The 12502-nt window shown below is 43.2% G+C and overlaps 1 protein-coding gene across 1 annotated transcript in view; it reads left to right on the top strand.

The window, feature by feature from the left end:
• Positions 1 to 12502, top strand: part of CACNA1C (calcium voltage-gated channel subunit alpha1 C) — a 626645-nt gene that overhangs the window by 409813 nt on the left and 204330 nt on the right. Inside the window, 1 exon segment of the mRNA XM_036018449.1 lies at positions 5979 to 6137. Within this exon segment, the coding sequence (XP_035874342.1) occupies positions 5979 to 6137 (159 nt within the window).

Genomic DNA, 12502 nt, shown 5'->3' with positions numbered 1-12502 from the left:
CTCTTGACCAGACCACACTTCTGCACACTACCTTTCAGCCCCAGTAAGTTCTCGTTCTTTTTTCTCAGGCTCTTACTCGTAAGGTAATTTTGGGCTCTGATATTACTGCTGGGGCCCAGAGCAGAATAGTTTCATCACCAAAGCAAGGCTTAGTGGATGCTCTTAGCAAAACAAAAGAACATAATGTGTCCTCAGTGGTGCATCCATCATGGGGGACTGTCTGTAACAAGTGTGGAAGCACCAGCTCTAGTCACCTGGTCTTTTCCAGGGTAATCTCAACACTATCTTAAAGGCAGGTACCAGGCTTTCCTTTCCATAATTGGTGGTTTCCCTTGTTATTTTAAAGAAGAACAGAATGATACATGCAGATCCTAAAAGTTTTTCCTAGCCTGGAATTTCAGTTGGACCCCGAGGAAGGCATTTGTCAGAGGGCCTTACATCAATATAAGAGGGAGAAAAGGCAAAGTTACATATGTTCTCTAAGCTCCATCTCTGCCTTTCTCTAATTTCAGCATTTAATGGTGCCACTTCCCAAAGCCCATCTCCCCTGAAAGGTCTGGCAGCTAGGCATTAGGTAGTTTTTTCCATCCACGAAGAGGAAGGTAATCTGACCGTGTAACTGCAAATAGTAGAGACTGGACTTCTAGATTACGTGTTAACCTCTGTGGAACTGAATGTTTCAAATTTTCCAGTAGAGTTTCACATCAAATATTCTATCCATAAGTACTTGTGTATTTGTCAGAATCTTGTATCCTGATTTTGGGCGAGGAACATAGAATCATCATATATTTAACCTTATGATCTTGTGTTCACAGGGCATTTTTAACCAGCTTGTTTCACCAGGCTTATCAAGGGCTCATTTACTTCCACCAGTGTGATCAGCCAGCCTTGAAGACGGGCCTAGCAATCGCTTATCAGCTGTATGCATGACCTGTCTGAGGAGAAAACTTGGGTGGAGAAATGTCACTGTGTTTTCCAAATTAGAACTTGAGCGAGAACTGTGTGTGGGACAGCTGTGAGCCAGTTCCAGGAAGAAGCTATAAGTGTCCAGGCCTTGAGACCCCACATTCTTATAAGAGACTGGAGAGAAGAAATCCTGGCCCCATGCCTTCACACACCAGCCTGGCTACTGCTATCCCAGGTTGGCTGTGAGAAAAGCAGGCAGAAACGTGAAGCCTTTCCTGGGACTAGCCTTGGAAAGGCTTGCTCTTCTGGAAGCAGGGAGTGGGCTCCTGTACCTTCCTGGCAGATGTTATAAGCCTGTGTGACTGCTTCATAGACATAGATCATGGAGGCTGAGAATCACAGTGTATAGGCCATGGGGAAGCTCACAGGCTCTGGAGCCAGGCCACCTGGCATTAAACTCCGTGCCACCAGTCACCAGCTGTGCAGTTATGGACAGGCCATTGAACCTCCTTAGGACTCACTTTTTTCAATTGTAAAATATGATTAATAATTGTACCTATTCCATGTTGTTGCCAGGAGGAAATAGAATAATCTAGGTAGAGTTTTGAGAACTGCACATGATCCATGGGAAGTCTTCAGAACGTGTCAGTGAGGCTATAGGGGCTTTGGTGTGCCAGGGAAATCCTTTACCCAGGCTGAACCCCTACCAATGCATCTTCCCCAAGAGCTTATTTAGTCAGTAGTTGACTACTTATGAGAAGGGGGAACCCACGACCTCTTAAGGCAGCCCACACCACCTTCACGTAAGTCTGTTTCTTGGAGAGTTTTTATTTGTGTTGGTCCCAAATCCATTCTGAACACTTCCTAGTGGGTCTTAGTCCCATCTCTATGGTCATGGCAGAATTCATCAAACTCCTCTACCTCAAAACCACAGTTTAAATCATGTGAAAATCGTTGATATCACTCTCCCTGCCTATACTTTATTCCATTTCATGAGTCTTGTCTTTTCTTGACAATACACCCTCAGTTCCTTCTAAAGAGCATCAAATGACATGGTTTCAAATTCATTCATCATTGAGGTTTCTGTCTTCTGACCTGTGATTTAGCTCTGTGTGCATTGAGTCACCACTATGCACTGATGCAAATATGAGGTGAAGCTCCAGGGCCTCAGTTAGTCAGGGAATGGCATTCTAGGCATGGGGAACAGCATTTGCTGAGATAGGGAGGCATGAACTGCACTCACAGTTCAGACAGTTTGATATATTACTGGAATACGGTATTAACTGGAATCAGATGTGGTAAAATCATGGCAGGAGACAGGTGAATTTTACCTGTACATGATGGGAGTCCTTGGAGGACTTCAGTAGGGGAGAAACATGCTCCAGTTTGTGCTTTAGTAGAGCATTCTAACTGTGGCATGAAGATTGGGCAAAACTGAACATGGGGAGACCAGTTAACCAAATGATGGACACCAAAGGGATGGAGAGGAGGAAAATGAGTCATGGGCCAAAATATCCAAAAAATATACCAAAAGGCTAACACTGATTATGTGTGGGTGGTAGGATACTGAGTAATTTCTCTTTTTGTTCCCCATTGTTTTCCAATTTCTGTTTAATAAGTATTTTCCATTTTTTCTGTATTTAGCATGTTTATATAGTAAAAATAATTTAACTTGCCTATAACACTTCAGAATCAAACTGACAGGCCTTGTTCATTGATGGAGGGAGGAGTCTGGAAGATCTGTCTCCTGGCCTGGGTGCCCAGGTGGGTGGGGTGGCCACCAACTGAAACAAAAGACAGGGGAGCAGCACTCTTTAGGAATTCTGTAGCATCCCTGTGACGGAAAGGAAGCCCCCAGTGTGCTATGACTTCCTTTCGGCTTCTTTGCATCCTGCACAGCAGTCTCTGCCTGAGTCTGCAAACCCCAGGAACTTCCTGGCCACTCACATCCCTACCTGTCTAGCAGACTCATTGCAGCAAAGCCCACCAGAGCTCCATGAAAGCAGCAGTGTTTCCCAAGTCCTTAGACACCCAATCTAAGGACTGCTAAGCAGCAGTCCTTCCTTCAGCTAACACTTACTGAGTGCCTGCCATGTGCTCAGACACAAGCTAAGCCTTAGCCTTGGTGCAAAGAACGGACAGTTCCCATCTTTGCAAAATTCACCCCCATGTGAGAGATGCAAATGTTGAAAGAAAAAAAAAAAACACTTAATGAACACACAACTCCAAACCGAGACTAATGTTCCAAAGGAAAGGAAATGGCTCTAAGAAGACATGTAAGAAATGAAACTTCTCTGTTCTGGGAGTTTGGGGAAGGATCCCAGGGAAGAGAGACGCTTGGGCTGAGAGTCAAAGGGTAAGGAGGAGGGAATGGTGGGAAAGTGTTCTAGCTGAGGGAACAGCATTGTGGCAGCTAGGTAGAGGGGGAGTATGCCATATTTGAGTAAAAGAAAAGCTGTTTAACCAGGAGTCCAAAGAGTGAGGGCCAGGGGATGAAAGTGGGTGGAGAGGTGGGTGGGCTGAACCCTCTGGGGCCTTGTAGGGCATGAGAAGGAATCAGTCTTTATTCTAATAGCAGACCCTGTGGCCTTGGCACAATGGAGAGTTTCCCGTCCTATGTGTCCCACTCTTATCTTGCCATCAGAGGCCCTAGCACTGAAGGCCTAATGGCAAAGGCCCCTCATGGCAGGGTAGCCCAGATGGGGTTGGTTCCCTCCCCGTCTGTGAGTAGCCCTTAGTGCGCTCTCCCTACAGCAGACACCTCTCAAAGTTGCTTTGTGGTTCAGTTTTCAACTTTCTCAGAGCTTCGCATCCCCTTTACCACTAATATGTGTACAACTTGCTAATTAATGGAATCATTTGGATCTGAAAATATCTTGTTCTAATGGGAAGCTGCAAAGTACTCCTTAATTCCACAGGTAAAATTATTCCAGCTTTTCTCTTTTATTTATTTTTTTCTCTCCCAGCTTGGCTATAGCTAGGAATAATTCTCCTCATTAGTCTTGTGAAAACCACTCCACCAGATTTAAAGTGCCAGTGACTGCCCTGCCATCTGTGGAGTGGCGATGCAGCCTTTGTTTACTCAGAGAGGAGGGCAGTGGGTGAATACAAAGGTGAAACTTCCAATACCTAGAGAAATGGAACGATGTCCATGGTGGGGGCGGGAAAGTTGGACAGCAACACTGAAAGTGCCCTCTGTGGTGTGATTCAGAGGAGAGTGTCCTATCATACATGTGTCAGAGGTGGCCCACGGATTTTCTGCACAGCTGGCTAGATGTAAGGAAGGAGGGCTTGCCTTTCCCCCACATCTCTCCTAGGATGTGAAGACTTGGTGCACTTGGTGCACTGTTGACAGAAAACATTCTTAGGATTAGAGGTAACCTGGGGGTGACTTGCCTGTGACCACCTCTTTGGCATTTGCAACTGAAAACTTGCAAAATCCCCTTTAAACGAGGAGCATTCATGCCCTGGCTGGTGTGGCTCAGTGGATTGAGTGCCAGCCTGTGGACCAAAGGGTCACTGGTTTGATTACCAGTCAGGGCACATGCCTGGGTTGCTGGTCAGGCCCACAGTAGGGGGCATGCAAGACAACCAACTGATGATTCTCTCACACATCGATATTTCTCTCCCTGTCTTTCTCCCTCCCTTTCCCTCTTTCTGAAAATAAATAAGTAAAATCTCCTGGCTGGCGTAGCTCAGTGGATTGAGCGCGGGCTGGGAACCAAAGTGTCGCAGGTTCAATTCCCAGCCAGGGTACATGCCTGGGTTGCAGGCCATAACCCCCAGCAACCGCACATTGATGTTTCTCTCTCTCTCTCTCTCTCTCTCTCTCTCTCTCTCTCTATCTCTCTCTATCTCTATCTCTATCTCTCTCCCTTCCCTCTCTAAAAATAAATAAATAAAATCTTTAAAAAATAAATAAATAAGTAAAATCTTTAAAAAAAATGAGGAGCATTCTTGGTGTATTATTTACGGTTGAGCTTATAAGTGAGGGGTCCTTCTCCCCAGAAGCCAACAGTACAAGCCTACATACCTTTGGGGTACACTGACAAGACCCATGTTCTAAATAGAGTTTTTCATTTACTTTTTTAAAGGTATCTGGGTATTTTAAAAAATTTTTATTGTGATAATATATGCATAACAAAATTTACTATTTTAACCATTTTTAAGTGCACAGTTTAGTGGCTCTAAGTCAACTCATGGCATGCAACCACCACCGCCACCATCCATCTCTAGAACTTTGTTCATCTTCTCAAACTGAAATTCCATGCCTGTTAAATGAAACTTCCTTCAGTGTTTTTTTAAATTTCATCTTTATTGTATTTTTTTCCATTACCATTTAGTCCCCTTATATTCCCCTCCCCCAAGCAATCACCACACTGTTGTCCATGTCCATGAGTCAGTGGGGTTTTCGAATGGAAGGCAATGATGATGTTCAGACTTGGGTCCTGACGGAAAGTGCCCTGGTCAGAAATCTGTAGGAAGAGAGGTCCATTCATGTTATCTAGAGAAGGTGCTTTCAGAGCTAATTCCTCAGCCCTCTCAGGGAGCTCTCACCACCCAGATGTGTCTAAGGGTGTGAGTCAGCTTCAGCAAAGGAAGTCCTGCCCCCTTGATCTGATACTACCAGGCTCACCTGTTTTATAGCAGATGGGTCAGCCATGGGCCCTTGAGTGATCAGTAAGTCCTTGCATGGCTGTCTGTAGTCAAAGTGAGCCCTTTCTGCAGTGAGACGCTGCTCTAGGAGAAGATTGTCTCTAAGCTGGGGTATTAGAAAATTGAATACTTTTGGGTGAAACAACATATTCTTTCCTTTCAAAGTATAGTCCTGCCAGCCTTTTCATTTGGATATGGTGCTAGGAGAGACTTGGAGTCAGGCTACCCCGGATGTAGATTCTTGCTCTGTCTCTCAGTTTCTTCATCTAAAAAAAACGGCTCATAATATATTACTGGTATAGCTGCTAAGAAGATTGCATGACGTTGTGACAGTATGACATCCAAGACAGCATGTGGTTCAATACATGGAAGCTGGTGTTCTCACTGTCGTTACTGTCTGTGATTTGTTGATGTAGGTCTCCAGGTGGTTCTGAATTCCATCATCAAGGCCATGGTCCCCCTGCTGCATATCGCCCTACTAGTGCTGTTTGTCATCATCATCTACGCTATCATTGGCCTGGAGCTCTTCATGGGGAAGATGCATAAGACCTGCTACAACCAGGAAGGCATAGCAGGTAAGGGAAGATGCTGGCTAGCCAGCTCTCCAGAAGCTTCATTCTGTGGTCACTATTTTCCATTCATCTAGGGACACTGCTGCCATATGACCAGTGGTGCCTGGAAAGGCTCCTCCACTCCAGTGCTCATGTCTCCATACCATGGTTAATTGAGAGGCAGAGATTGGTATTCTTTTTTTCCTCTTTAAGTTTTTGTCTTTGCTAAAATTGATCTCTGTTAAAATAGCTAAATGCAAGCTTTGTCCAGCACTGCTAACCACTGTTTAAATGAGCTGTGTGATTCAAGAAACATCCCTTAGCCCATCTTGAATATGTTCATTTAAGAATCAGACCTCTCCTGGGGACTATAGATCTCTGCTCTGTTGATTCTCCAGTGTTGCCTACCACCAGAAGTCCTTTCAGGAAGGCAGCTTTGCCTGTAACCAGCAGGCTGGGTCCTCACGGGCTGACCCTAACTCCCCTGCTCTTAATATCCTCCGCTCCTCTGTTCCTAGGCAGATGCTTCTCTGCTCCTAGGCAGAATCCCTGGCCCTGTATCTCATGCAGGGAGGAGGATGGTGGGTGGGGAAGCACCTCCTTGCCAGCAGTGAAACTTCTTTCCTCCAGGAAGAGGTTTTTCTCTACTTCACAATTTCCTCAGGACTGCTCTACTTCAGTCCTTTCCTTTTTGAGATTCTGCTCTCCATGCTCCTTCCATAAATCAATATATTTTATAAGCAATGCTGGCTCATTAAGCACTTCCTTGAGTAGGTCTAGAGTTTTGACTTATGGAGTATAATATAAACGGCTGTCTTAAGTTACTAAAATCTCAGCTTGACCTTTAAAAAAGCATTTAAATAGAAATTGACAAGGCTTTTAAACAGACATGTAAAGTAGTGTAACATAAAAATTTGATGGAAAAAATACCTTCCCCTGCAACAAGGGGTTATTAATGTTAAATTTTCATGTTTTCTTCCCCTCAAACAACATCTTGCATCTTAGTTTTTGGCACCTTAGTGAAGAAGGGGGAGTGTGTCTGAAACATTAAAAGATACCTAACTTCTCTCCATCTGCTACTTCTCATTTCCATTCAGCCCAGAAATTGAATTCAGTTTGACCCTTCCTGCTTTGGGGCACTGGAGAGACATCACCTATACAACAAGGAGTAAAATGGATTATTCATAGTCAGGAAACAGAATGAATTACCTGATCTGGATGACCTGGTTTGATTGGATATATTGGGTTTTTGCAAGGTCACTGCCACAGTCCCTAAAAAACAAACAAAAAACTATAAACCCATAAACACACAACTGTTTTTACTTTTTTGATGGAGAGTCTATTTTTTTTTACTCTAGAGAGAACTTCCAGTTACTTGGATCATAATTGTATAAAATAAACTATCATGTTAAAAAAAAAACAGAAGCTCTTTAATATTGGAACAACAGGTCTTGCTTTTAGCTAGAATTCTGAGGTTCTAGCCTTGCTTTAAGAAATACCAAATAATGCAATGAATAGTATTTTCCCCTTAAGTTCAAATCCTTCTTTATGTTTAGTTTGATCTGTAACTAGCCCCAAACCAGTAAATTTATATTAATTTTGTGGCTTCATTAGAGCTCATTCTAAGTCCTATTTAGCAGCTGACTGTAATGTGTCTAAAGTTTGTATAGTTGTACTGAAGTGATCGATGACCCGCTTGACCCAAATTCCTCAGGCAGTCACTGGGATCTTGTATCTCAAGACCCCCATCAACTCAGCAGTGGGTGATGATATGGCTTTCACTAACAACATACTAAGCGGTGGAGAGTGAAATGGTGAAATCCTGCCATACAGCCAAAGATGGCAGTCCTGCCCTGTGGCCCAGTGTCTGTACACCACTCAGAAAGGGGCACTATTCCCCAAACTGCACATGACTTCTACCAGCCTGCAGGGAAAATAGCAAAAGTTTGTTTTCTCCTGGTAGCAGGGTCCTCTAAGGGCCTATGCTAGCAAGCAACCCTGAATGTTGCTTGGAAGTCACTGGCCTTTGTTGAGTCCTTCAGTGGCCACACATGACAAAGGAATGGTGGACATGGCACACAAGGGAGATACAGGACAGGACACTCTGCTCCGTCCTACTGCTGGACAGTCTGGTGAAAGAGCCTCCTCACCTGTTAAAAGTTAGTGACCTCCCTGCTTTTAGGATAAAGCTGGAACTGGCCTCACCAATTGCAGTGGCCAATATAGAACCATATTATTATCCGCCTTGGATAGTAAACAGAACCAGGAAAAGTACCAGAAGATGCATCAGATTATTTATGTGCAAGTTCAGAAGGGGAGGTGGCTCTCATCATGGACACAGCCATCAGCCCTGGGAGTCAGGTTGTCAGAGGCTAGACACTGAGAGAAGTGTTCTGGAGTGGGGAGCCACACCAGCTCCACTGGGAAGGTGATCTCACTCTCTGTGTGGAGCCAGAGTCTCTGCTGGGAAAAAGGACTAAGGACACTTGGCTGCAGGAGCCTTTCCTCTCCACACTGCAGCCAGAAGCTCACCTATCTCCTCCCTCCTAAGCCTGCTGTCTGATGATAATCCAGGGGCCACTCCATCGTCCTGACAGAACCTGACACAGCTGTCGGCAAGGCCTCTTATTCCCACACAGTGACGAACGCTGATGAGGAGAAAAAATGTACAGGAGCCTGGACATACTTGATGCAGTAAGAGCAGAAAACCAAAAACCCTCAATCTTTGAAACCAATCCCAGTGTGTTTTGGACAGTTTTGTACCACCTTTGGAATAGGTGATTTTTAAAAAAAAATTTAGACTTTGGATTCAATTAGCATATTTTCTGCAAATTTAGATTATGTGAAGCTTGTGAGCCCTTGTTAGAATATTTAATGAAATTTACACCAAATTCCAAATTTTCCTCAAAGTGGAAGATTTTTCCATTTTGAGATTATTTTTCTGACTGAATTTTATGTGCTTGTAAATTGTGGACTACATTGGATTTTGGGCCATGTTTCCCATAAAATCTATAAGGAAAGATCTGGAGCTGTCCAGGTGAACCATTCTTCTGTGTACGTGGCCCTTGCACCCCTAGAGAGGTGGTCTCAGAAGAGGCACTCTTTCCACAATCCTTGAGGGATCTGGAAGGCGCCTTCCTTGTTCCTCCACAGACTTGTCACCATATGCTGGGACCCTTTGTTTTTGGTTGTCCCATCTGGTTGATGGTGCTTTGAGTCAGGTCACTCTGAATGGCTGTCCCCAGCACAATAATTACTCCTGAGACTGGCAAAGAACAGGCTGACTAAAACCTAGAAATGAAATCACTTTCATTCTATTCACTCCTTAAAATTGAGTCCTAAAAAAGTAATTGATTTAGTCTTTTGTATTTCTCACTGGAACCCCCAACTGGTATTCTTCCGAGATTTCATGGTTTTATTGGCATTGACTGCATTTCTAAACTCTCTCCTAATCTGGCCGCCATTATTTACAGCAAACTTAACTTGGACTTTCCAGGATGACGGTCCCCCTCCTCACTCACATTGCTTTATTTCTTCCTCCTCCCTCAGGTTCTGACTTTCCCCCACTAGGATGTCATGACTCTGCCTAGGAAAACCAACACATTTTCCCATTAGAGCCAATTTCCCCTCGCTCTCCAGTGCATGTTCCAAGGACCTGCTGATTTGTGTGTGTTCACATTTTTTAAGTGTTCTCTTTAGTGCCTTTTTATAGATACCTATTTTTACCAGATCATCACTGCTTCTTAATTGTTCTCAAATCTTTTTTTTTATTGTTGTTCAAGACATTTAAAATAGCAAAATGGCCCTTGAGCCTTTAGATAATCTTTCTGAATCTTAACCCTTTCTCTTTTATTAGAGACCACTTCCTCTTCATGCTGTTTCTTTTCAACATAACAGTTTTAAAAACCTGAAATATGTTTCCCTTTCTTAAAGACACTCAGAACTCATGTTGCCACCCTTCATGTTTTCTTTATTTCTGCTTATATCAGGAACTGAGAACACAGGGAAAGATGACAGATTAGTAGTCACAATGCAAAGATTAATAGCATCTTTATTGCACTAAAAAGCAAAACAGGAGAAAAAGGGATGCATGTCTCCTGTTTTTCCCTTCTCTTTTCACCACATCTTTCATATCATTCTAGCAGTTTCATAACAGTGATGGAACACATCATTCTAGAAAGCTGTCACTAGAATGGGCGGGGACACAACAGAGTTTATGATCTCTTTGGTTCTTGGTTTTCCAGCCTCTCAACTCTCAATTTTTTAGGTACTCATTCTCTAATTCTTTAGGTTTGGTATTCACTTTTTAGTTTCCCTCATTTTATAGCCTCCTCTTTTTTAAACTCACATCCACGTCTCCAAAGATTTCAAGATTTCAAAAGTCACAAAAAACTTGCTAGAGTTCAGCTACAGAAATGGTACCCTCCTGGGAGCTAGCCCCTGGAGTTGGGAAATGGTGTGGACGCTCATTTTCTCAGGCAGCTCAGGGGCCAGTGAGTGATGCAGACCTGTATACTTCAGTGATTCGATAAATATCCATGTACAACCTAAAGCACCCGGCTGAGGATGAGCCAGGAGGCAGCACTATGCATAATAGCCCAAACGCCCACTACCTGGTGAATAGATAAACAGACAGTGAAATGCACATGTATATGAAATTTCTAGAAAGACAAAGCTATAGGGACAGAATGCAGATCAGGTTGATAGGACAGGAGCAGGTTTACTGCAAACAGGCACATGGGAATTTTGGAGGATGATGGAGGTGTTTTAAAATGGATTGCGGTGATGGCTGCACAACTGTACACATTTACTAAAAATAATTGAGCTGTACATTTACATTCATGCATTGTAAGAAATGTACATTATATTTCAATAAAACTGTTTTTAAAAAGAGAAAAAAGGAAAAACCAAGAAGACACAATCTAACATGTATTTCTAGCCATACTGCTCAACTCCATTCTCTTAAGAATTATCTCTTAGTTAAGGATTAATATTCTCTTCCTGTCTTCCACTTGGGAGTGAAGTTTCAAATCTGAAGCCACAAATGAGAAAGAGCCAGCCAACCACCAGTCTTCAGTCCAGAAGGACTAGACAGTGCCATTGCTTTGATACGTATGAAACAAGAAAAGATTCTGGGTGACTTGTCATCTCTAAATGAAGAACTGGAAGTAAATTCCCTCTGGGGCCATATTTTCACTGTGGTTAGAGGCAGTCATTTATTTGTTACAACTGAGGTCCGTCCTGTTTATTACTGTTAATTTCTACAAGCATGAGACAATGTCCTTAAGTTCACAGACTTCTGTGAATTCTACACTGTTCCCTTCCACAGCTGGGGCCAAGACTTCATCAGTATTTCTCTATTATTATACCATAATAGAAATTCTTGGATCAATCAAGTCTTATTTCAATTTACTAATGATCTCTGCACCAAAAATATAAACCTCATCTTAATATATTGACTTTTTTTGGCAGCTGTTTCTAGCATGCAGAATTAGCCCAAGCACTGTCTGTAGCCACAGATGCTGAACTGTTTCCTGGAAAGGCTCTGTCCATACCTGCCCGGTGGTCTCCCTGCCATCCACTGGCGCTCTGTCTTGACTTGAGGTCAGGAAATGATTCTTTCTTCTGAAAGGTCTGCGTGCTGGTGAGGCAAGGGTGGTGCTGCCAGGTTCCACCTAACCTGCATGAAACAGTCAGCGGTGCTTGTGCTCAGTCAGAGCTGTAATAAAGATGGCTACAATTGGTCCTTTCCCCACAGTCAGAATTTACTTTATCCTTCATTCACATAAGGCATCCTTGACAAGGTGACTTGTATCCCTGGTGATGTATCTGTCATGTAATATGTTATGGAACATCACATAGTCTCAAAGTGCCACTGGATGGGATCTGTTGGCTAAGTGTGTGGAGCAGTCTTCCAGCCAACATGCCCTCACTCAAAAGTCTGGTATTTCAATGCAAGTGCCTATAGATATTTTACCACCAAAATAAAACATGGACTTCCTGTCATCTTCCAGGACATTTTCCACTCAAAGTGGTTACATAATCATTATTTTTTGATTGGCCATTTGACTATGATGCTGACATGTTATAACAGAATGTGCAATAACACTACTGTCTTTGAAACCAATCGCTGGGCTTAAAATTCAGTTTTACAATAATTGATTGAACATATTGACATTCTAAATCAATAGCACCCTAAAATGAATACCTAGTTCCTTACATTGTTTAGTTCATACATGGGGGAACACATGAAAACGTGTTCTGATCACTGTTACCGTGGTGGTTGTGCCTATCCCATCAACCTTATCCTATGCCTTTCCTGTCTGACTTCTTGCTCCTTTTTTCTTTACCTGTCTCTCCCTCCCCTCTCTTCTTCTCCTCTCCCCTGA

This window comes from Phyllostomus discolor, chromosome 2, assembly GCF_004126475.2.
Source record: "Phyllostomus discolor isolate MPI-MPIP mPhyDis1 chromosome 2, mPhyDis1.pri.v3, whole genome shotgun sequence".
NCBI classification, from domain to species: Eukaryota; Metazoa; Chordata; class Mammalia; order Chiroptera; family Phyllostomidae; genus Phyllostomus; species Phyllostomus discolor.
Note: the sequence above shows the minus strand (reverse complement) of the source record. Positions and strands in the feature narration are given on the sequence as shown.